The sequence below is a fragment of the Muscardinus avellanarius genome (genome assembly GCF_963383645.1).
Source record: "Muscardinus avellanarius genome assembly, chromosome: 13".
NCBI lineage: Eukaryota > Metazoa > Chordata > Mammalia > Rodentia > Gliridae > Muscardinus > Muscardinus avellanarius.
Window position 1 is genome coordinate 93,599,787 of NC_137799.1, and position 24,569 is coordinate 93,624,355.

General features: G+C 43.1%; 1 protein-coding gene across 1 annotated transcript in view; it reads left to right on the forward strand.

Moving 5' to 3' along the window:
* Window positions 1-1,126: 1,126 nt before the first annotated feature.
* CENPP (centromere protein P) overlaps window positions 1,127-24,569 on the forward strand; it is a gene marked incomplete at both ends in the record, with an annotated part of 192,368 nt that continues 168,925 nt past the window's right edge. Inside the window, 4 exons of the mRNA XM_080709009.1 lie at window positions 1,127-1,233; window positions 8,435-8,616; window positions 11,843-11,931; window positions 17,685-17,773. Of these exons, the coding sequence (XP_080565135.1) occupies window positions 1,127-1,233; window positions 8,435-8,616; window positions 11,843-11,931; window positions 17,685-17,773 (467 nt within the window). The remainder of the gene's footprint in view (window positions 1,234-8,434; window positions 8,617-11,842; window positions 11,932-17,684; window positions 17,774-24,569) is intronic.

A 24,569-nucleotide genomic window follows, 5' to 3' on the forward strand; every position in this document is an offset into this window, starting at 1 on the left:
TATGGCACAATATAAGTGTCTGCAAAGTGCTTTTTAGTCACGAAGAACACACATATAATAAAGGCTTGCTTTCTATACGTGCCTGCACTGTATACGGACGTATGCCTGTATCCCATTTTTGTTATGAGAAGTCGAGTCACTTTCTCGACGTCATAAAATTAGTGACGGAGTCGGTATTATATTCCAGGTCTAATTTCAGATTTCAGGTCCCGGAATTGCTAACATTACACTAATAAAGCTTACTGCGCTAGAGGGGACCCAGGGAAACTTTCCCAGAGGTACTGAGGATTCACATCCATCATTAGGTCCCTCATCCTCTCGGCACCTTGCAGGCGCTCAGCTCTCACCACGCCCGCGGCGAGAGCTCCCTCCCTCCTTCTTGCTGTAGCTTTCGCCTAGTCTACCCAGCACCTTCTGACAAGACCCGGACGAGAAAAGGGAGAGACCACGTCCAGCAGCCCCGTCCCTTCCCTGGACCAAACCCACGCCTCACCACACCAACAGAGCCAGAACCACTACACCGCCAGCTTCTAGTCACGTGTCCGAGCAGGTGCATTTTCGCTCGCTTCCTACGGGATTTTCATCCTCACCTCCTAAGGTTCCGTTTCCACAGTTCCGGGGAGCCTTTTACGCTGTTTCCGTCGTCTGGGCCACAATGACGCCTCCGCTCCCATCTCTTCAATTTCGGTAAAAGAGCCCAAGGCGAAATCCCCTAATTTCTCATGGAGAGACCTGCCGCGCGTGTTCACTGACTCAGGGACTGGGTAGGTAGAAGCGACGGAGGGGACCAAAACAGAGAGCGGCGCTCGCCTTGCGCACTTCCGGAACCGCCTCCCGCGTGACGTCACATCCGGGCGATTCCAAGTTCGCTCGCGGGGGTGGGCGGCGGAACTCTGGGACTCCGGATGGACGCGAGCCAGCTCTGGACGCGGTTGGCGCTGTGTGGGGACCGCGGTGACGGCGCCCGGGGGCACGCCGAGGCGCGGGGCGTCGTTGGGGCGCGGAGCTGCACCCCCGGCCTGCGCCGCTGGGCGGCCTCCCCCGCAGAGCGACGAGGTGGTCGGCTCCGGGAGCGCGCGCGCCACTTGAAACTCCGGGCGCGGCGCCGGCTCACAGCCCGGGCGCCATGGAAGCCCAGCGCGCGGAGGTGCGCGCCTTAGAGCTGGAGGTCGCAGAGCTGCAGCGGGCGTGCGAGGAGCTGCGGGCGCCCCGGGCAGGACCCGCCCGAGTCCGGTACGGGACCCCCGGCGGCCCTCTCCACGGGCAGCTCGGGGCTCAGACTCCCCCAGGCCCCGTGCTGAGAGCTGTAGCTTGGGAAGACCCCAATTTTGGACCCGAACCAATTATTCATCCTGCACTGACGATGTCCCAGAGTGGTGAGCACCGCCTGCGGGCTGTGCACTAAGCCTTGCGGTGTGTGTTTCACTGTGGTCGTGACAAAGTCGTTTTCTTACAGGTTCTCTTTCTCCCCTTGATAGCTGTCAAAGAGAAGGTCTCGCTCAGCTCTCAGCTACATAACCTTGCCTTCGGCAGGCATCTAGTTGGAATTTAATAACTATTTCCATGACTTTTTTTTAATTGTGGGGAGGCATCCAACCATGGTTTTCGTCGACAATCATGAAAATAATTTTTTGTTGACGATAATGACAAAATTTCTTTTGAGACGGGCATGGTGGCAGAGAGCATATAGTCCCAGTACTTGGGAGGGGGAGACAGGAGGACAAAGAGAAATTATCTCTAATCTTCTCAAAACGACAAGTTATTTGAAAACAAACTATTTTATTTTCTTAGAACAATGTTGACAGGAGCAGAGTGAGATTTTCCTGAACTAAATGGACAAGAGTGCTAGAAAATGTGGAGGAGGAGGTCTAAAGAAAATGTTTGGGCTAGGGATGAGGGATTGTGTTCTTTCCTACTGTGTGATGAGGCCCTGGGTTCAATCCCCCGTCTGCTCCCCCATCAAAGTTTGCATAGTGTTCTATACTGACATGAAAGTGGAGAAAGCTTTAACTGATAAAAGGGAGAAGGAAATAGGTTAACAGCAACATATACATTACATCCAAAAGTGAGTAAATAGAAGACCCCAGCTACTTCAGGTGTGGTTCACAGATTTTGTACCTGCCCCAATTTGCGAAATCAAGTAATTGGGACACTCCTCTGGAGAGAAAGAAAAAGAAATTTCATTGATTTGCTAGCGAAGTAGATAAACCAGTAAACTTTAGCGTTCAAGAACAAGCAGCAGATTCTCCCTGAGCAAAGGTACCAAGTCCCTTTTAAGAGAGCTTTTCGGCGTCATGCTGGTGTCTTAGCAGAAGGGATTTAATTCATCTTTAGGTCTTGAGTTCAGATCCACAGGCCAAGGTCATGCTGGTGTGTTTTCAGAAAGGACAACTCAAGTTTAAGTCCTCCTTGAGTCAGTTTTTATTTACATCCACAGGCACCAGCTCCCTTCCTGTCAGTAAATGGTAAGAACATGTTATCTGTTAATGGGGCAGAGGAAAGGGGGAAGACAAAGGAGGGAAAATGTCAGCTTTAAAACAGGCTATCTGTTAGCTGCCAGGGTCAGAAGCAGGCCGCCATTACAATTGGAAGCATTAGGATCACCTGGGATTTTGTGAGAACTTGGGGCCCATCTGTATCTACTGATTGATTCAGTCTGCATCTTCAAAAGACTCCCTCCCTCCCTATACCTCCAGATGAATAGAAGAAACACTGTATCTTACTATGGGGGAAAAGGGTTTCTGTCCTGACCACAAGATGGCATCATTAGCTCAGGATAGTATAGTAGATTATTTATATAACGTAATCTGGAACTTCTCTGTGATTGAGTTGGGAAAGGGAGAAGAGTCCAGATTGAGGGAGGTATTAAATGTCAGTCTAAGGTATTTGGGCATAATAGTGAATTTTTTCTCATTGTGGTGGAGAAGGAAGATTGGGGCCTATGTGCTAAGCTACTTTTAAGTGTTTTTAAATGGTTGGATGGGCTGGAGGTCGGAACATTGGTGTGACATTGCTCAGTTATATGCACGTATTCACATTCTGAAGCCAAACTGCCTACCTGCCTTCAAGTCCTGGCACTGTTATTGGCAGCTGATCTTAATTGGGTAATCTCTTTCTGTCGGTTTCTTCCTTGGTAACCCTATTTTATTTTTTACTTTGAAACAGGGTCTTGCTGTGGTACTGCCTGCTGCCTCAGCAACATATTACGACCCTGTTTTGAAATAAAAAGGGCTTGGGGGTATAGCTTGAACGTAGATTGGCCCTGGGTTCAATCACCAGCGCACACACACACACAAAAAGGGGGGGGGGGTTCCTTGTGAAATACTAGTTTTGCCAAAAATTTTATGCTAAGACAAATTTACAAACACTAACTGCAAAACTAATAAAAATAACATCTTTAGTTAAGTAAACCAACGACTGCTCAAATTAAGTAGTTTCTATGAATGAGGACATGCAGCTTCTCTTTCTCTTTGAGTAAATGGTAAGATAGGTAGGTCTATATACAACATAAAATGAACTTTAAAATAGAGTAATTTGTCGGGCGTGGTGGCGCACGCTTGTAATCCCAGCACTTGGGGGCTGAAACAGGAGGATCGCACGGGTTCGAAGCCAGCCTCAGCTACTTAGTGAGGCTCTCAGCAGCTTAGTGAGACCCTGTGTCCAAATAAAGTATAAAATAATTTTTTGGGGGGTGGTACTGGGGGTGGAACCCAGAGGCTTTCTACCTCCAGGCTATACTCCCAGACCTATTTTATATTTTATTTTGGAAAGAGGGTCTCACGAAGTTGCTGAGAGCCTCACTAAGTAGCTGAGGCTGGCTTCAAACCTGTGCGATCCTTCTGTCTCAGCCTCCCAAGCGCTGGATTACAAGCATGCGCCACCATGTCCGGCTAGAAAAAAATAATTTTATTTTTTTATTTTTTTTGGTGGTACTGGGGTTCCTGGAAGCCCTTCTACCTCCGGGCTACACTCCCAGACCTATTTTTACATTTTTATTTGGAAACAGGGTCTCCTAAGCCAGCGCGCACGGCTGGCTTCGAACCTGCGCGATCCTCCTGTCTCTGCCTCCCAAGCGCGGGGATTACAAGCATGCGCCACCACGCCCGGAGAAAAAAATAATTTTAAGTGCATAGTTAGACATAAAACATATGTGTACATTATATAAAATATGCTTAGATATTAAAATGTAATAATTTTAGTTGTATAGCTCAGTGGCATTAAATACATTCGAGTTGTGCAGCATTACCACTATCAATCTCCAGAACTGTTTCATCACCCCACAGGGAACTCTATACTATTAAATAACAACACCCCCTTCTATACTATTAAATAACAACACCCCCTCCCCTCTATCAGCTTTCTTAGTTCTGCATCTGTCTCTTTTGATAATCTAGTTTTCTTTTGGAAGTACCATAAAATCTTCATAGCTTGTGTGACACTTGGTGTTCACTTGACAGGAACTCCTCCTCTGTATTTGAAGATTTCCTCTGTTAAATTTTCATCGGTTTTCTATATTTAGTCTCTTCTGGTATCAATCCATGATGGAAAATGCAGAAGGGAGTGGGGTAATCTCTCAGATGATACAGAATACACTGAGGTGGATATTTTAAATATGCATTAAAACGATATTTAAAAAATTTTACAGGCTTTATACAAGTCTTCGATACCCAGTGAGAATATAGTTAGATTATTCCTTATAAACATGGTATAAGGCCAGAAGAGCATTGGCTAATGTAGAGGAATCCGCAATAGAAAGCAAGGAATAGCTATATATGAGGGCGCAAAACTGCTAACAGCAGGCCCAGATGTGAAGCCAGCTGAGGAGTGGAGGATGGCTTCCCAGATAACAGAAGTAGGGAGACACGGAGAGAAAGCCACTATGAGGGCAACAGAGTTGTAGGATACCCAGTTAGGCCTCGTTATGCTTGCTGGAGGAGCGATAAACAGAAGTATATTGCAGGAGTGACTTGCTTAAAGGAGCCGTGCCCAGTCGCTGAGGGCTGCTCAGGAATGAAAAAACTCGTGTTTAGGACTGCAGAGGCAAGAGTGTCGGGCTTTCCTCTAGTGCTGCTGACAGGAACTCAAATGAGAATCAAGTTAATCATGCCCCAACGTCCAAGCAAGGGAGGTTTAGAACGACAGAAGTCAGTAGAGTACAATACAGATGAGACTTTTAAGGGAAATAATGATAAAAGTGCAGTAATCTAGTTGGGCACAGTGGCGCACACCTGTAATCCCAGTACTTGGGAGGCTTGAAACAGGGATTGCAGGTTCAAGTCAGTCTCAGCAATTTACTGAGGCTCTCAGCAGCTTAGTGAGACCCTGTTTCCAAATAAAACAGGGCTGGTGATATAGCTCAGAGGTAGAATGTTCCTAAATTTAATCCCTAGTACAACCAAAAAAAAAAAAAAGTAAAATAATCTCATGCAATTATTAGCTAAAATTTCTTTTTTTGGGGGGGATGCTAGGGATTGAACCCAGGGACATTCCAACAATCCCAAGTCTTATTTATTTATTTATTCATTTATTTATTTTCGTGTTAGCTACCCCAGCACTTTGCTTTTCTCTTTCTTTCTTTCCTTCCTTCCTTCCTTCCTTCTTTCCTTCTTTCCTTTTTCTTCTTTTTTTTTTCAGTACTGGGGATGGAACCCAGGAGCATTCTACCTCTGACCTATACCCCTAACCCTAACCCTATTTTTATTCTTTATTTTATTTTATTGTTTTGTTTTTTTGGTGGTACTAGGGGTGGAACCCAGAGGCTTTCTACCTCCGGGCTATACTCCCAGACCTATTTTTTATATTTTTTATTTGGAAACAGGGTCTCACTAAGTTGCTGAGAGCCTCACTAAGTAGCTGAGGCTGGCTTTGAACCTGCGTGATCCTCCTGTCTTAGCCTCCCAAGCGGGGGGGGGGGGGGGGGGATTACAAGTGTATACCACCAGCCCCGCTTATTCTTTATTTTGAAACAGTGTCTCACTGAACTGCAGAGGACCTCACTAAGTAGCTGAGGCTGTCCACAAACCACAAGCCTGTCTCAGTCTCCCAGATACTGAGATTACAAGCATGCGCCACCACACCCAGATTGTTTTCTAATTTGAAACAGACTCTCACTAAGTTGCAGAGGGCATTACTAAATTGCTAAGATTGACCATGAACCTGCAATCCTCCTATCTCTGTGTCCCAAGTGCTGGGATTATAAGCATGGGCCACCATGCCTAGCTTAATTCTTTTATTCAGAGAAAATAAAGTAATATATTCTCAGTGAAGAATGTCTTGTTAGCTAGACATGGTGGTGCAAGCTTGTAATCCCAGTACTTGGGAAGCTGAAACAGGAGAATTGCAGGTTCACGGCCAGCCACAGCCACTTAGTGAGGTCCTCTGTAACTTAGTGAGACCCTGTTTTGAAATAATAAGCCAAGCCGGGCGTGGTGGCGCACGCTTGTAATCCCCATGCTTGGGAGGCGGAGACAGGAGGATCGCGCAGGTTCGAGGCCAGCTGCGCTGGCGTAAGAGACCCTGTTTCAAAAATATAAAATAGGTCTGGGAGTGTAGCCCGGAGGTAGAAGGGCTTCCAGGAACCCCAGTACCACCAAAAAAATAAATAAATAAAAAATAATAAGCCATGCATGGTTGCACACACTTATAATCCCAGCATTTGGGAGGCTGAGACAGGAGGATTGTGGTTTGACGACAGCCTCAGCTACTTAATGAGGTCCTTTGCAACTGAGACCCTGTTTCAAAATAAAGAATAAAAAATAGAGCTGGGAGCCGGGCATGGTGGCACATGCTTATAATCCCTGCGCTTGGGAGGCTGAGACAGGAGGATCACACAGGTTCGAACCAGCCTCAGCTACTTAGTGAGGCTCTCAGCAACTTAGTGAGACCCTGTTTCCAAATAAAAATATAAAATAGGTCTGGGAGTGTAGCCTGGAGGTAGAAAATCCCATGGGTTCCACCCCCAGTACCACCAAAAAAAAAAAAAAAAAATAGGTCTGGGGATGTAGCTCAGAAGTAGAATGCCCTTGAGTTCTATCCCCAATACCGGGGGAAAAAAAAAAAAAAGGCATAAAAAATAGGTCTAAGGGTATAGCTTGAAGGTAGAATGCCCCTGGGTTCAATCCCCTGTTCTGCAAAAAAGAAAAATAAAAAAGAATGTCTTGTTATAGTACTGTTTTAAGAGATTATGATATTTCTTACTCCTTTGGAGTCTTGACCCACCTATAATGTTGTTGTTGTTGTGCTGAGGATGGAACCCAGGGGCATTCTACCTCCATGCCATACCCCCAGCCCTATTTTTTATTCTTTGTGTTGAAACATGGTCTCACTAAGTTGCAGAGGGCCTCACTAAGTAGCTGAGGCTGGCCATGAACCCAGATCCTCTTGTCTTAGCCTCTCAAGTACTGGGATTACAAGTGTGCACCACGATGCCCGTCTTCCACCTGTAATTTTAGATTTCTTGAGACATCTCTTAACATAAAATGTTTTGTGACATTTGCTATTTTTAGAAATGGAAAGTAAGCCAGGTGTGGTGGCACATGCTTGTAATCCCCGCACTTGGGCACTTGTGGGGTGGAGACAGGAGGATTGCGCAGGTTCGAAGCCAGCCCCGCTGGCTTAAGAGACCCTGTTTTCTAAATAAATAAATAAATAATAAAATAGGTATGGGAGTGTAGCCTGGAGGTAGAAGGGTTTCCAGGAACCCCAGTACCACCAAAAAAAGAAAAGAAAAGAAATGGAAAGTAATTGAATTAGTTTTGCTTGAAATATTAAGACCTTTTAAAGTAATTTGAGATGCCTTGTGATATCATATATTGAAGGTAAAAATTTCCAGGTGAGAACTGACATTTCAATTTTGCAAAGTACTCTTTTGCATTTTATTTTATTTTATTTTGTCCTGCATATTGAACCCAGGAGCATTCTACCTCTGAGCTACACTGCCAGCCCTATTTTATTTTTTATTTTGAAACAGGATCTAGTTAGGTTACTTCAGGTTGGCCTTGAATCTGCAGTCTTGTCTCAGCCTCCCAAGGACTGGGATTACAAGTGTGCACCACCATGTCTGATTTGTAATTTATTTTAAAGGTGTCTCTTATTTTTTCTTTTTGTGGTACTAGAGATTTTAACCAGGGGTGCTCTGCCTGTGAGTTATATTCTCAGCCTTTTTAATTTTTAAATTTGGGACAAAGGATCTGGCATAGAGCTTGTGATCATTCTGCCCCAGCCTCCCAAGTAGCTGGGATTACAGGCATGTGCCACCATCCTTAGCTATATACAGATATACTAGTATAATGCAGTTATGTTTGTTCTTTGTTGAAATTAGAGATTGTAGTGTTAGTAGCTATACTGGTTTTTTTGTTTCTTTGTTTGTTTGATAGTTTGTTTTGTTTTTTGAGGGTACTAAATGAAATCACTATTTCTGATATTTGTCTTTTAGGAAATTATTTCAAGAAACACACCAATCAGATTCTGAAGAATGGGAATCTTCGAAAGACCTGAGAAGTCAGCTCGGGCACTTAAAATCAGAACTTTCATTTCTAAGTGTACTTACTGGGCTCAGTATAAGAAGCTACTCCATGAACACAGAGGACATAACAAGCACTGAGATGAAAGAAAAGGGTAAGGGTCATTTCTAACCTAAAAGTGGTTTTAAAACTTACCTTTTAGCCGGGCCTGGTGTGCACCAGTGTGATCCAAGGACTTGGGAGGCCGAGACAGGAGGATCTCAGGTGTGAGGCTGCCCCAGCAACTTTGTGAGACCCTGAGGAATTTAGTGAGACCCTGTTTCAGAATAAAAAATAAAGTAGACTAGTGGTGTGGCTCAGAGGCAGAATGCCCCTGGGTTCAATCCCCAGTAAAAAGCAAAAGTGGAGCATGGGGGTACACGCCTATAATCGCAGTATTTTGGAGACTGAGAAAGGAAAATCACAGGTTCGAAGGCAGCCTCAGCAATTTAGTGAGCCTCTTGCAGCCTAGCAAGACCCTGCTCAAAAATGGCAGCAACAAGCCGGGCGTGGTGGCGCACGCTTGTCATCCCCGCGCTTGGGAGGCGGAGACAGGAGGATCGCCCTGTTTTTTATTCTTTATTTTGAAACAGGACCTCACTGAGTTGCAGAGGGCCTCACTAAGTAGCTGAGGCTGTCTGCCAACCACGATCCATCTCAGCCTCCCAAGTACTGGTATTGTAAGCATGTGCCACCCCACCTTGCTCAAACTATACCTTTTTATTTTTTGTTTTGAAACAGTTCTCACTAGGTTATGGAGGCTCTTGTTATGTCGCTAAGGCTCACCTCGGACCTGCAGTACTCCTGTCTCAGCCTCCTAAGCGCTGGGATTGCAGTCATGTGCCACCACTGCCCAGCTGCTTGCTCCTTTACTAAGGATCAGTTTATTATATCTGTGAGTCTGTTTCTGGGCTCTGTGTTCTGCTTCATTGACCTATTTATCTATGCTTTCACGAAAACCACAGTCTTACGTACTCTAGCTTTGTATTAATTCTTAAAATTGGGTAGTATAAGTTCTCCACCTTCATTCTTCAGTATTGTGTGGGCTAGTCTGGGTTTTTTGCCTTTCCATTTAAAATTGAGAATCTGTCATCTACACAGTGACTTTCTGAGAGTTTAGTGAATTCGTAGATCAAGTTAGGAAAGATTGACATTTAACAATATTGTATCTTCCTTAGCTGCTTATTTTTAAATCCCAGATCTAATTCATGGCCAAGTATATTTAGCTCTGATGTCTCTTTAATATCCTTTAATCTGGTCAAACTTTTTATGTATCTTGTGGCATTAACTTTTTTTTTTTTTTGGCAGTACTGGGAATTGAACCCAGGGCATTCTACCTCTGAGTTGTACCCCCAGAACTATTTTTTTATTTATTCTTTATTTTGAAACAGGGCCTCACTATGTAGTTATGGCAGGCGGCAAACCTGCAATCCTCCTTTCCAGTCTTCCAGGTACCGGAATTTCCAGCTTGCACCACCATACCTGGCTTGGCATTAACATTTTTGAAGACCACCCTGATAGATTGTCCTTTGGTTGTTGTTGTTGTTGACAGTTTCCTCTTGAGGATATTTAGGCTATGCATTTTTGGCATGAGAACTATAAAAGTGATATTTTGTGTATGCCCCAGTTTATCTCACCAGGAGGCAAGTTATGTGAGCCTGTACCATTCTGTCTTCTTTCCTAACTGCATATTGACCAGATCTTTAGTAGCTGGTCCTTTTATTCTGAGCTCCAGGTTGGCCTCTGTCTGCAGTATAGCTTAGTCCTGCAGATGCACACTCCTCGCTGCTGGCGTAGGTTTGGGTTTTCCTGGGTTTCTCAGGTCGTTTCTACTTGTCAGTGTACTATTTCATTCATCCATTTGATCTACAGCTTCTGGAATTAGGTTGCTTTTGTCTTTCCAATTCTCTTGTCCTAATGAAGTGAAAAAAATAACTTCACTAGCAAAATTAGATCCTTGTGTAAAGAAAGAATAGTGCTTACCTCATAGTGGATAAAGGATATGCCCTGGGAAAAGTCATAGGGGAACCTTATAGGGTACTAGGACATTTTTATATCTTGATGATACTTAGTGATAGTGGGTACATGGGTAGACTGATAAATAAAAACATAATTAAGCTGTATACTTATAAATAGGGCATTGTAAGCTGGGCGTGATGGCGCACGCTTATAACTCCAGTTGTTGGGAGGCTGAGACAGCAGGATTGCAGGTTCGTGACCAGCCTCAGCTACTTAGCGAGGCCCTGTCTCAAAATAAACAGTAAAAAATAAGGCTGACAGTGTAAGCTGACAGTGTAAGCAAAAGTGGAGCAAAAGTGGAGCTGGGAGGTAGAAGGGCCCTGGGTTCCATCCCCAGGGCTGCAATAAGTAAATAAACAAACAAGATTGAGTTGTTATTGATCACTCCTTGTAGTGCAGTTTTGAGAGTTAACTGCGGTTCAACACATGGGTTTAATTATTTCTTAGTAGTGTTTCAGAACAGCTCAGTCCTGGTATATGAGAAATGATCCTGAGGTGCCATTAGACAAAGAGAGAGGCACAGATCTACCTTTGCACAGAGTACAATGAGTGCAATTTACTGGATTTTTTTTTTTTTTTTGTCCCGGGGATTGACCCCAGGGGCCTTCTGCACCCTCGGCCCTGTTTCATCCTTCCACCTCAGCCTCTCAGTAATAGAATCATAGGCATGAGCCACTGCACCTGTCCCTACTGAAGGATTTGCAAATAGAAATGTGGTCCTGAGCAAGAGGAAGGACCAGTCAGATCCCCGCCATTTGGGTCAGGAAGAGAGGCATATATGTGGAGTAGAACAAAAGTGACTTCGTTTTGGCTGGAATGTACCCAGTTTATCCTAAGATAATATGAAGAGCAGGTGCATCCCAGGGCCAAAGTTTTTGCTGTACAGCTCCACATGTGACTCTTTTTATCTATTGTGGGAAGCTATGCAGGAAAATAAACTAATAGGGTTACTCTCAGGGCAATTATGGTGGTTACAATTTATGATGGCTATAGTCACGTCAAGCTGAGTCAATACAAACAAAACTAGATAATGCTGAAATAATAAAAAAAATCTGCAGTTAGCATGATTCAAACTTATCTAAGGTTATACTATTATATTTCTTATCTTAACCTCTGGTATACTTGAGAAATAGAATAAATTGTCTTTAGTCCTGTTTTGCAAGAATAATCAATTTGGTGCACATTCTTCCAGATTTTTTAATGCAGTTGCTAATGCACACGTTCATACATATATTCACATATTGTAGATTACTACACACAAGTATTAGGTATTTGAAGAAAATTGTTTTTCACAAATAACATGTTGTTTTTCTAATTTACAGGTATAAAGAAAGTTCTGCAGAGACATAGATTATCAGGAAACTGCCACATGGTTACATTTCAACTTGAATTTCAGATTCAGGAAATTCAGGTAAATTAAAGAGCATATTGTGATATCAAGAGATATGTCTTTCATACGATAAATAATTCCCACACTCTAGCCCCCAAGAGTGGCTGAGCTAAGGAGTTTGAGAAGTTTTTACCTTCTAATACATTGTACCGTTTAAAAAGTCTTAACTAACCGGGTGTGGTGGTGCACACTTGTAATCCCAGCGTTTGGGAGGCAGAGGCTGGAGGATCTTGGTTCACAGACAGCCTCAGCTACTTAGTGAGGCCCTTGGCAACTCAGTGAGACCCTGTTTCAAAAATAAATAATAAAAAGTTAGGGCTGGGGTGTCACTTAGAGCTAGAATGCCCCTGGGTTCCATCCCTAGTACTGCAAAAAAAAAAAGTTTTAGTTAAAATGGGCATGGAGGTGCACACTTGTAATCCCAGTACTTGGAAGGCTGAGACAGGAGGATTGTGCAGGTTTGAAGCCAGCCTTAGCCATTTAGTGAGGGTCTCAGCAATTTAATGAGACCCTGTTTTCAGATAAAATATAAAATATAGGTCTGGGAGTGTAGCTAGAGGAAGAAAGCGCCTCAGCTCCATCCCCAGTACCCCCGCCCCCCACACACACGTTTTAGCTAGATCAGTCACTGGAATTTCCTGCAGAAATAAGCTCTCCCTGGCTGTGTTAAGAACTGTTTCTTCTTTCTAAGCCATTTAATTTTATGATTCTTATACGGTTTAATGGTTAAGCAAGATGTTGGGAGCAGTTGCTGATAGCTACAGAAATCATGGTTTGAGGGCTTAGTTGTGTGGGAGGCACTAGGAGGTGTTTTTTGGAAAGGAAGGGAACAAAGGTTTGTCTTGTTTAAAGTTCCTTAAAATTCTGATGTAACGAATGGGGTGACGAGAATTCATCTGCGTGTGCCTGTGGCCTTGGGGATTGAACCCTGGGTGCTGTGCCACCAAGCTAGATCTGCAGGCCTTTTTTATTTTTTATTTTGAGGCAGGCTGAGTTGCTGAGGCTGACCTTGAATTTGCACTTCTCCTGCCTCTGCCTCCCAAATAGCTGAGATCACAGGTGTGCACCACCTTGCCTGCCAGGGGTGTTTTTTAGGTACTGGAGATTGATGCCAGGAATATTCTATCTCTGAGCTACAACTCCAGCCCTTTGTGTTTTTTATTTTGAAACAGGGTCTCGCTAAGTTACTGCACTCTGGCCTTGACTTGTAGTCTTCCTATTTCAGCCTCCCAAATACTGGGGTTATAGGTATCCGCCAGCGTGCTCAGTTTAATTTTTTAATTTTTACTATAATTCTAGGCCTACTTGTGTACATATACTTTTAGAGATATATCTTCATTAGGATTTCCAAAAGGAAATGTGCACTTAATATCTGATAATAGTGCTAACTTGCCTTCTAAAATGACTTCTGACATTTTTTCTTCTACCTCTGAGCTACATCCTCAGCCCTGTTTTTTATTTATTTTGAAACAGGGTCTCACTGAGTTGCAAAGGGCCTCACTAAGTAGCTGAGGCTGTCCGTGAACCGTGATCCTCCTGTCTCAGCCTCCCAAATTCTAGGATTACAAACTGCCACCACGCCCAGCTTGAACGTATTTTTACAGTGGAGAATGGTAGGGAAAAAAAGGTGAAGAAGACATAGCAACCTTCTGTGTTCTTATTTTCTTTCTTTCTTTCTTTCTTTCTTTCTTTCTTTCTTTCTTTCTTTCTTTCTTTTTTTTTGTGGTACCCAGGGACTCTCTGCCTCAGGGACTTTCTACTTGCAGGTTACACTCCCAGACCTATTTTATATTTTATTTGGAAACAGGGTCTCACTAAGTTGCTGAGAGCCTCACTAAGTAGCTGAGGCTGGCTTCGAACCTACGAGATCCTCAGAGTACTGGGATTACAAGAGTGTGCCAAGACACCCGGCCTGTGTTCTCATTTTGTAAAATCCAACGTTCCACTAGAGGGAGATGTTTAGCTGTCAGAAAATCAGTAAAACTTCACTTTTTAGAATACTTTAAGTACTTATTGTTACATAATACAAATCTTATTAATATAGTATTTGAAACAAAATTACCTGAAATCATATTAATAGAATGTTAAGACCAAGAGTGTCCTTCCAGATTACCTATGTGAAACCCCCTTTTTTTTTTTTGAGGAAGTCTGTTCAGAGAGCGTGAATGATCCCCTTTGTGGGCTCATCTGCTGTCCACGGTGGGTGGAGCATAGGACTCTATGCCATAGATTGACCGCCTCGTGGTGTTGGTGCTGTGTGTTTTCAGGGTTGCAAGACTGATCGTTAGTTTGCATACGTCAGCCTTCCAGTCTGTGCAGCATATACTCAGTTGAGGGAGTTTCTAGAAAAAGGGACAGATTAAGTATGTTTGCATAACTTGTTTACTTATTTTGTGATACTGGGGATTGAACCAGGGGCATTCTGCCTCTGTGCTATACCCCCAACCCTATTTTACTTTTTATTTTGAAACAGGATCTTGTTTAGGTTGATTATACTCTACTTATTGAGGCTGCTCTAGAATCTGTGATCCTCCTGTCTCAGCCTCTCAAGTATTGGGATTGCAGGCGTGCTCCACCACACTGGCTTAGGTGCATTTTAAAACGAGGAGAATACAATTTCATTATCATAGGCTCTAAAGAAAATCTGCCTTATAATATTTGAACCAAATCACTGAAATCCAGGTGGCATGTCTGTAATCCCACTACTTGGGAGACTGAGACAGGAGGGTTGCAGGCTTGAGGCCAGCCTCAGAAACTTAGTAAGACTCTTTTTCACAGTTAAAAAATAAAAAGGGTTGAGGGTGTAGTAGCTTGGAAGTAGGATGCCTGTGGAATCAATCCCCATTACCAAAAAATAAAAAAACACTGAAATCCTAATACAAGTTCCTTCATAAGAGATGTGTAATTTTGCAAAGTTAATGGTTTCTTTTCTTAAAGTCTCTACCCACAATCCTTAAGTTGTGGAGAATGAGAACAGGCTTAAATTAAGTGGGTTACAGTAGGAAAGGAGCTGCTGCGACTCATTCAGGGACTTTGAGGTCAGATTGTTTTAGGGTGCTAGCCTTATTTACCAGCTGGGGAGAAGTGACCTGGTCAGCAGGAGAGCACAGACAGGAGAGATGAAAGAGCCTATCTTGAAGTCAGCTTTGCAGTGCTGAACAGTCGGGAAATACCCACAGGAGAAGACAGTAAAAGGGAGTGGCCAGTAAATCCAGACCTTGTGCTGACAAGGTGACCTGCCTCTCCTAATAGATAAAATGCCACATCTAACGTATCTACACACACTCGAGATGAGACCTAGCTCCGATTTGTGTCTTCCTTATTCTTCTCTCTTCTATTTATTTATTTATTTATTTATTTATTTATTGTGTGTGTGTTTTCCTGGGGGTGGAACCCTTTCTACATCCAGGCCAGGCTACACTCCCAGATCTATTTTACATTTTTTTTGGAAGGAGGATTTCACTAAGTTGCTGAGAGCCTCACTAAGTAACTGAGGCTGGCTTCGGCCTGTCTCAGCCACAGAAGTACTGGGATTACCACAGCGCCTCTTCTTTTGTTTGTTTTTGTTTTTGCGGGTCTGGGAATGGAACCCGGGGCATTCGACCTCTGAGCTACACCCCCTGCCCTAATTTTTATTCTTTATTTTGAAACGGTCTCACTAAGTTGCTGAGGGCCTCACTAAGTAGCTGAGGCTGGCCGCGAACCACAATCTTCTGGTCTCAGCCTCCCAAATGCTGGGATTACAAGCGTGGGCCATCACACCTGCCTTCTTTTTTTGTTTTAATCATAGCTCTGTAGGTAAAATTTCATACGAAATTCGTCATTCATTCGTTTAACATTCTCCCTCTAAGCTACACCTCTATCCCCCACCCCCTTTTTTTTGGTACTGAGGATTGGATCCAAGGGAGTTCTACCTCTGAGCTGCACCCCAGCCTTATTTTATTTTCATTTTAAAACAGGGTCTTACTAATTTGCAGAGGGCCTCACTAACTTCCTCACTAACTGATCTTCCTGTCTGTGCCTTCCAAGTACCTAGATTACAGCCCTCTGCCACCATGCTAGGCCTGGAATGTGTTTTGAAAGGTATGATGGTGGATGCCACAGACAGTCTGCTGAAACTGCAACCGCTCCTATAAATTCCCTCTGTATCCTCAAACATGAAAAAATTGAAACAAAGATTAGACATCACCAATAACCATTCTCCAGATAAATGGGGAAAGAAAGTCAAGGAGTATCTGTTCACTCTTGTCTTAGGAAATAGCAAAAATTTCTAGACACTCTCCTGTTAACGAATAGGAGCCATGCAGGCCAAAGCACAGAGATGGCACAGGGTTCTTTCAATCATCACACTGGTGAAATGATCTACAGTCGTGGGAAAGATAATGCAGTAGGAAGGAGCACTGAGTTGCAGCGAGCCTCACTAAGCTACTGAGGCTGACCACGAACCACAGTCCTCCTGCCTCAGTCTGCCAAATGCTGCAATTGCAAGCATGAGCGACCACACCTGGCTGAGGACATTTACTTAGCCATTTTGGGTTTCTGTGAACTCATATTTGCTAGTTTTTTCCTATTATTTTAATTTCTGTTACTAATTTCCTCTTATATAAAGTTTTCCTTTCTCAGTAATCAGTTAAATATTTATATCTCCTCCTAGTACTTTATGGTTTCAGTGTTTACGTAATTTGGTGTTCGTTTGGATATGTAGTAAGGATATGAGTTCATTCTTTTGATGGATAACTAATACTTTTAGCATAGTTTCGTGGTTAGTCTTTCCTATTATTTGGTGGCATTTTATTTTGTATAACTTTTTAATTTTAATTTATTTATTTTGGTACTGGGGGTTAAACTCAGGGGCATTCTACCTCCAAGCTACATTCCTGGTTTTATTTATTTATTTATTTATTTATTTATTTATTTATTTATTTATTGCTGTACTAGGGCTGGAAGGGCATTCTACCTCTGAGCTACATCCGCAGCCCTATTTTTTATTCTTTATTTTGAAACAGGGTATCACTGAGTTGCAAAGGCCCTCACTAAGTAGTAGCTGAGGCTGTTCACAAACCAAGATGCTCCTATCTCAGTCTCCCAAATGCTGGGATTACAAGTATGTGCCACCACGCCTGGCTTATTTTTTATTTTGAAACAGTCTCGCTAAGTCACTGGAGGTCTCTCCGAGTTGTTGAGTCTGTCTGACCTTGAACCTATGGTTCTCTTGTCTTGGTCTTCCAAGTACTGGGATTACAGGCAGGGACCAGCATTCCCAGCTCATTTTGTCTAACCTAGAGGTATCTATTATTCTAAAAGATACTGTACCAAGATGGGCATTGTGGTGCATACTTGTAATCCCAGCATTCGGGAGGCTGAGACAGGAGGATCTGGGTTCGCAGACAACTCAGTGAGATCCTGCTTCAGAATAAAGATTAAAAAAAGCCAGGCGTGGTGGCACACGCTTGTAATCCCAGTACTTGGGAGGCTGAGACAGGAGACTCACACAGGTTCAAAGCCAGCTTCAGCTACTTAGTGAGGCTCTCAGCAACTTAGACCTTGTTTCCAAATAAAATATATAAAATAGGTCTGGGAGTATAGCCCAGAAGTAGAAAAGCCCCTGGGTTTCACCCTCAGTACCCCCCTCCACAAAAGAATAAAGATTTTAAAAAGTAGGGCTAGGGGTATAGCTCGGATGTAGAATTCCCCTGGGTTTCATCCCCAGTACCTCAAAAAAAAAAAAAAAAAAAAAAGATACTGTACCATGAGTCTTTTTATCTTTATTTTAGACTAAAGAAAATGTATCTTCTGTCATTACTGACCTCAACATAATAATGGAGCCCACAGAATATTCAGAATTAAGTGAATTTGTGTCCAGGTGAGCTGTTTTACACTTTTATTTTATGTGCTATTTCTGCTCAACAGTTTTATGCTTGCTTTTTCCTTTTTTCACCATTATTATGGCTTATATTTAAACATATATTTCCAGCCGGATATCGTGGCAAACACCTGAAATCCCAGTACATGAGAGACAGAGACAGGAGGATCGCAGGTCCACGACCAGCGTTAGCTACTTTGGGAGGCCCTCCACAACTTAGTGAGACCCTGTTTCAAAATAAAGAATAAAATATAGGGCTGAGGTATAACTCAAAGTTAGAATGCCCCTATGTTCAAGTTCAATCTCCAGTACCATAAACACACACACATACACACATACACACAAATATATATACACATATATATATATACATACACACACATACATACATACATACATACATATATATATATATATACACATACATTCTCTATATCTATAAATCTGTTATTTAGTACATATTATATGTTCATTATGCTGTGCATTAAAATTAAAATGTGAGCATAAAGCCAGGGGATAGTGCCATATGCCTATAATCCCCGTACTTGGGAGGCTGAGACCGGAGATTACAGGTTGGAGGCCAGCCTCAGCAAGTTAGTGAGACCCTCAGCGGCCCAGTGCCGCAGACTTGCTCAGTCCAAATGGGGCGCGAGTCCACTCGCGATCAATCGATCTCAGAAAAGATGGCGTGGATAGGGTGCCGTTCTGCAGCCACTTATCTGCAGCGATTCTTTCCCCTCTAGGAAATAAATTTCTTTAAGTTCCTATTTACGGCGCTTCTGGAAAGAATCTGACATGGATCAATGCTTGTGCAATCGAACACTTTATTCTAGACACAAGATTTTTTATATTTCCCCATTTCCCCGTGATTCCCTAGTAGAAAAGTGCAAACACCCAAAATACAATAGTGAGATACACATGCAAATCACCAACCCTGAACAAGACAAAAGTGAGGCCTGTGACATCACAGGTCCTTGTGATTGAAATCAATCCCATGACCCTACAGGTGGGTCTTGTGCTTGAGTCAGCCCCTTTGGCCTTGCAGCTGCAGAGGCTTTTAGTGGGCAAATTCCAGAAGAACAAAGGTCACACCCAAAATCACTTGAAGAATCCAGTTTTTAAGAGTTTTCTTTAACCCTTTTGGAACTTTTATTCCTAGGGCTTAGTCCAATGTCCTTCTCTATCTAGCAACCTCCTTTGAGCTGAATGGGGAATGAAGTCCGAGATTCCAGCTTTCATACATGTAGTTGGCGTAGGGAAATCCGTGTACATTTATGATGATTTAGAGGATTTCGATGAATGTCTGCTGGATTTTGTCTGCAATACCATCTGCTGCCTGAAAGCTTAAGCAAGCTCATAACACAGTTTAGCAGGTAAACACCAAGAAATAACATGAAGTTTTTAGATTTAGTTGTCAGATGTACTTCTCTAGCAGCTGAGCACTTTTCCTCAAACGATAGGCTTATTAGAAGCCTATTCCTCTTTTAATAATCCATTTCCACACCACACTCCTTCTGTAACCTGCTTTTAATCTTTCTAATTCCTTTCTTTCCCATTTGGGACAATCTTAGGATAAGCTCCTCTTCATACAAAAATGCTTTCTTATTCTCACCATATTTTCTTTCTTTCACATTTACACATCTATTTTATCTGTCCTTTGTTCTGACATAGCTATTTTAACCAGGTGGTGTCGCCCTGTCTCCAGGCAGCGCTATCACTAGGTGCAAAGGTCAAGATTCCTTCTAGCCCTTGGCTCTATTGTAATGGTTAGAATGAAGGTCAAAGATAGGGAGGAGTTGTGCATTTGTAATTGCGGTAGTTGGGATGCCTCCACAGTATCTGAATTCTGACTAGATTTACATCTTTGAGCAAAGCCGAGGGTGTTTAGAGGCTTAGATAAAGTACTAGAAAGTTTATTTTCCACGGACTCAGTTTCACTCACAGTCCTGATCTTACACCACCGGAGCAATTCGTGTGGAGAGTTAAAAGAATCATTACCAAAAGAATAATAGTTAGGAAAGAATATCTAAAAGTGGAGGAGTATTTTGGCTGGAGACGACACTGTTTCTCGGGGCTAATTGCCTATTAGCTACGTGGGGGGGTTGTCACATACACGCAGATGCCGAGAGGAAGTAGGTGGTCTCGGCAGCCTAGCAAGACTCTATTTCAAAATAAAAAATAAAAAGGGCTGGGGTGTGTCTCCGAGGTAGAATGCTCCTGGATTCAATCCCAGGTACTACCAAGAAAGGAAAGAGGTGCCAGGAATGGTGGTATAGGTTTGTAATCCTAGTACTTGGGAGGCTGAAACAGGAGGATAGCAGGTTCACAGCCAGCCTCTGATTAATGAGGCTCTCCACAATTTAGAGAGACTCTATTTCAAAATAAAGAATAAAAAATAGGGCTGGGGTGTAACTCAGAGGTAGAATACCCCTGGTTTCTATCCCCAGTACTGCAAAAAGAAAAGAAAAAGAAAAGAGGGAAGGAGGGACAGAAGCAAATTCCTCAGTCCTCATTTAATTTGCAATACAAGTCAATTTAAAAAAAAAACACAGAATCTCACAAAGGAGCTGAGGCAGGCCTCAGACCTGCAGTCCTCCCATCTCAACCCCCCAAATACTGAGATTACAGGCATGTATCTCCATGTCCAGCTTAGAAGTCAGGTATTACAGAATTGAGGAAATAAGACTGAAATTATGGCTTTGTGACATGTTAGAAAGAGAGTTACATAGTACTCATGAAGCTTATATCAGGAATTTGACTGTCAGGGAAAACATGGAATGATTTCTAGAAGTTTGAATTGACATCTGGGCAATAAGTAGGCATAAACTAACAAAAAGGTCCTGAACAGAGAGAGACAGGGGAAGAACCAGGAATGTGTTGTATCTTGTACAACCTACCTGCTTTTTCTTTTTCTCAGACCATATTTGGGAATAGCTTCTGCTATGTGAAAATTATAGAACATACAATAGTACATTTGTCACCCTGTAGTAAGGGGCATGCTATAGTTACTGAATAAATATTTAATCTCAGGCCTTTGGGTAATTTTCCTAGACTGAATTCTCACTTTGTGGAGAGTGACTGGTTTTTAGTTCAGACTCTGACCACCCCCCCACCCATCTGGGGATGGAACCCGCGGGCATCTGACCTCCAAGCTACACCCCTTGCCCTATTTTTTATTCTCTAGTCTCAGCCTCCCGAATGCTGAGATTACAAGCGTGCCCACCACGCCCGGCACAGACTGACCTTTTTATAAGTTGCATCTCCTTTTGGATTTTTTTTTTGTCTCTGTTATTGCAGTTTACATACTGAATTCTTAAATTTAGATTTACTTTTAGATTCTTATTATAATTTTTCAGACTGAGGATTGATGTCTTTAATTTTTGTTTTTGTTTTTCTGTGTGTGGTGCTGGAGATCAAACCAAAGGGTGTTTGCAGGAGACTCACTCTCCCCTCTTCAGTTTTTGCCTGATTCTCAACACAGTATTTCCATAGGCCAAAAAGAGCATGCTACCTCCGAGCTACACCCTCAGTGCTGTTTTTTATTTTTTATTTGAAACAGGGTCTCACTGAGTTGCAGAGGGCCTCACTAAGTAGCTGAGGCTGTCCGCGAACCGCGATCCCCCGGTCTCAGCCTCCCGAATGCTGGGATCACAAGCGTGCACCACCACGCCCGGCTCTCACTTGATTCTTATACCCTCAGTCTCTCGCTTTAGAGAGGGGAGGAGTAAGTTTGCTATTGTACCTAATAAGGTACACCAGCTCTGAACCTCTGACAACATTTCTAAGGCTCTGACTGCACTATCTCAGGGGCATTCTACCTTTGTAATACAGTGCTACCCTATTTTTTATTTTGAAACAAGGTCTCATTAAGTTGCTGAGAGCCTTGCTAATTTGCTGAGGCTAGGCTCAAATCCTGATCTCTTGTCTCAGCCTCCCAAGAACTGGGATTATAGATATGCACCACTGTGTATGGTTAATTTTTGGAAAATAGGCATTATTTCGTTGACTCTTGCCTCTGCTTTAATTATCCTTCATTACAGTCTGCCTTTACATTAAATGCTAAGAAACACTTCACATTTAATAAAAATAGTATTAGCTAAGCATGGTAATGCACACCTGTGATCCTAGCTACTTGGAAGGCTAAGGCAGGAGGGTTACAAGTTTGAGGCCTGCCTGGGCTACTTAGCAGCAAGACCCTGTTTCAAAAAAGACAGTTGAAGCCAGTCATGGTGGCCCACACTTGTAATCCCAGCACTTGGGAGGCTGAGACAGGAGGATCGCACAGGCTCAAAGCCAGCCTCAGCTACTTGGTGAGGCTCTCAGCAACGCAGTGAGACCCTGTTTCCAAATAAAATATGAAATAGGTCTGGAAGTGTAGTCCAGAGGTAGAAAGCCCCTGGGTTCCATTGCTGGTACCACACACACACAAAAAAAAAGAAAGACAGTTGGGATTGTAGTTCAGTGGTAGATCCCTTGCTTAGTATATGCAAGCCCTGGGTTCAAATCTCTAGCACTGAAAAAAGAACAACAACAGTATACTTTATATTCATTCCTCTTTCAATCATTGTGTTGCTGTACCGGGCACGGTGACCAGGACTCAAGAAAGACCCTGTGACTTCTTGGTTGTGGTTGCTGATGAAGACAAACTGCTTTTTCAGGACAGTAAGCTCTAGCTGTGGGTTTTCATGAGATAAGGAAATAGGATTTAGATATAAAGCTTAAGGTCCAGAGGGAAGGGGTATCTCCTTGGAGCACTCTGCCCCACTCCTACTGTGGCACTTTTTTTTTTTTTGGTGGTACTAGGGGTGGAACCCAGAGGCTTTCTACCTCTGGGCTATACTCCCAGACCTACTTATATTTTATTTGGAAACAGGGTCTCACTAAGTTGCTGAGAGCCTCACTAAGTACCTGAGGCTGGCTCCGAACCTGTGCGATCCTCCTGTCTCAGCCTCCCAAGCGCGGGGATTACAAGCGTGCGCCACCACGCCTGGCTGTGGCACTTTACTTTTGCTTTACAATAAACCTTCCAGCATTGCAACTACGTTTTCTGGCTCTTTATTTCTATAATAGGCTAAGAAAAGGACCCACTGTGAATCGAAACCGTAACATTACTACTATCATATAATGAACATATTAGTGCATAGTTACTATTTGCTTTAGATGGTTGACTTGTCAACACCACATCAGAGCCCAGCTTATCCCCCCTGGGGCAGGTGACTACAGGCACAGAGAGGTTGGGGACTTGCTCACAGGCACAGGCAGCCTGCGGTGAAGTGGTAATAAGTGACCGACTGGCAGCTCCACCAGAGCAGGCTTTTGTTTTTTCTCTGATGGCCCCACCTACCTGGAACAATATCTAGCACATAACAGACACTCAGTAAATATTTGCTGAATTCATTCAGCCCCCCAAAAATATTTTAAGGCAATTAAAGATTTTTAAACACTTATTTTTATTTATTTTTTTATTTTATTTTATTTATTTGTGTGTGTGTGTGTGTGTGTGTGTATGTGTGTGTGCATGTGCGCAGTATTGGGGGTTGTACTCAGGAGCATTGTACCTCTGAGCTACACCCCATGCGCTATTTTTTGTTTTTGTAGTTTAAAGCAGGGCCTCACTAAGTTGTAGAGGGCCTCACTAGGTTGCTGAGGCTGACCATGAATCTTTGATCCTCCTATCGCAGCCTCCCAAGTACTGGGATAATAAGCATGTGCCACCACGTCTGGCTCATTTTACCATTTTTCAGTATTCCCTACTTTTTCATGTTGAATCATATTTCTAACTGATATACTCCTTTTTTCTTCAGAACTTTCTTTAACTTTTCTTCCCTTTTTTTCCTTGTGGTATTGGGGATGGAACCCAGGGGTGTTGTTCCTCTGAGCTACAAAAATATTTTTCTATTTTTTAGTCTTTTTATTTTTTGAAACAGGGTCTCACTAAATTGTGAAAGCCTCGCTAAGTAGCTGAGGCTGTCTGTGAACCGTGATCCTCCGGTCTCAGCATCCTGAATGCTGGGATTACAAGTGTGTTCCACCACTCCTGGCTTTTTTTCTTTTCTTTATTTTGGTGCTGGAAACAACCCAGAGGCATTCTGCCACTGAGCTACCCCTCCCCCCAACCCTTTTCTCTGTTTAATAGAATCTTGCTGAGTTTGAGGCTACCCTCAAACTCGCGGTCCTCCTGCCTCCTCCTGTCTCGGGCTCACGAGCGCTGGGATGATAGGCGTGCACCATTGTGGCGGCTCCTTTCATGTCTTTGTTGATCTGGTATTTCGTAATAAGCTCTGTCAGCTTGCGTTTCCCTGGAGAAATCTTTATATTTCTTCATCTTTAAAAAAATTTTTGTTGGCTGTAGAATTTTAGGTTGACAGCTTTTCTTTTTTGGTACTGAGAATTGAACCCAGGGCATTTTACCTCCAAGCTACACCTCCAGGATTTTTTTATTTTTTGTTTTTATTTGTTTTGTTTTCAAACAGGGTCTCACTGGGTTGCAGAGTCTCACTACCTTGCGAGGCTGTCCTTGATCCAGCAATCCTCCTGTCTCAGCCTCCTAAGTCCTGGGATTGCAGGCATGGGCCCGACACAGGCTATACAGTAATTTTGCTTGTTTTTGGTGGTACTGGAGATTGAATGGGGGGTCTCTTGCATGTTAGACAAGTGTTCTACTCCTGAGCTACCTGGAAGACCCCCAGCCCTTTGACATTCTTTACGTATCTCCTTTCATTGTTCTCCAGATTTTAAGAGTGTGTCAGGAAGTCCACTGTGACTGTGGCCTTTGTTTCTCTATATTCATATATTT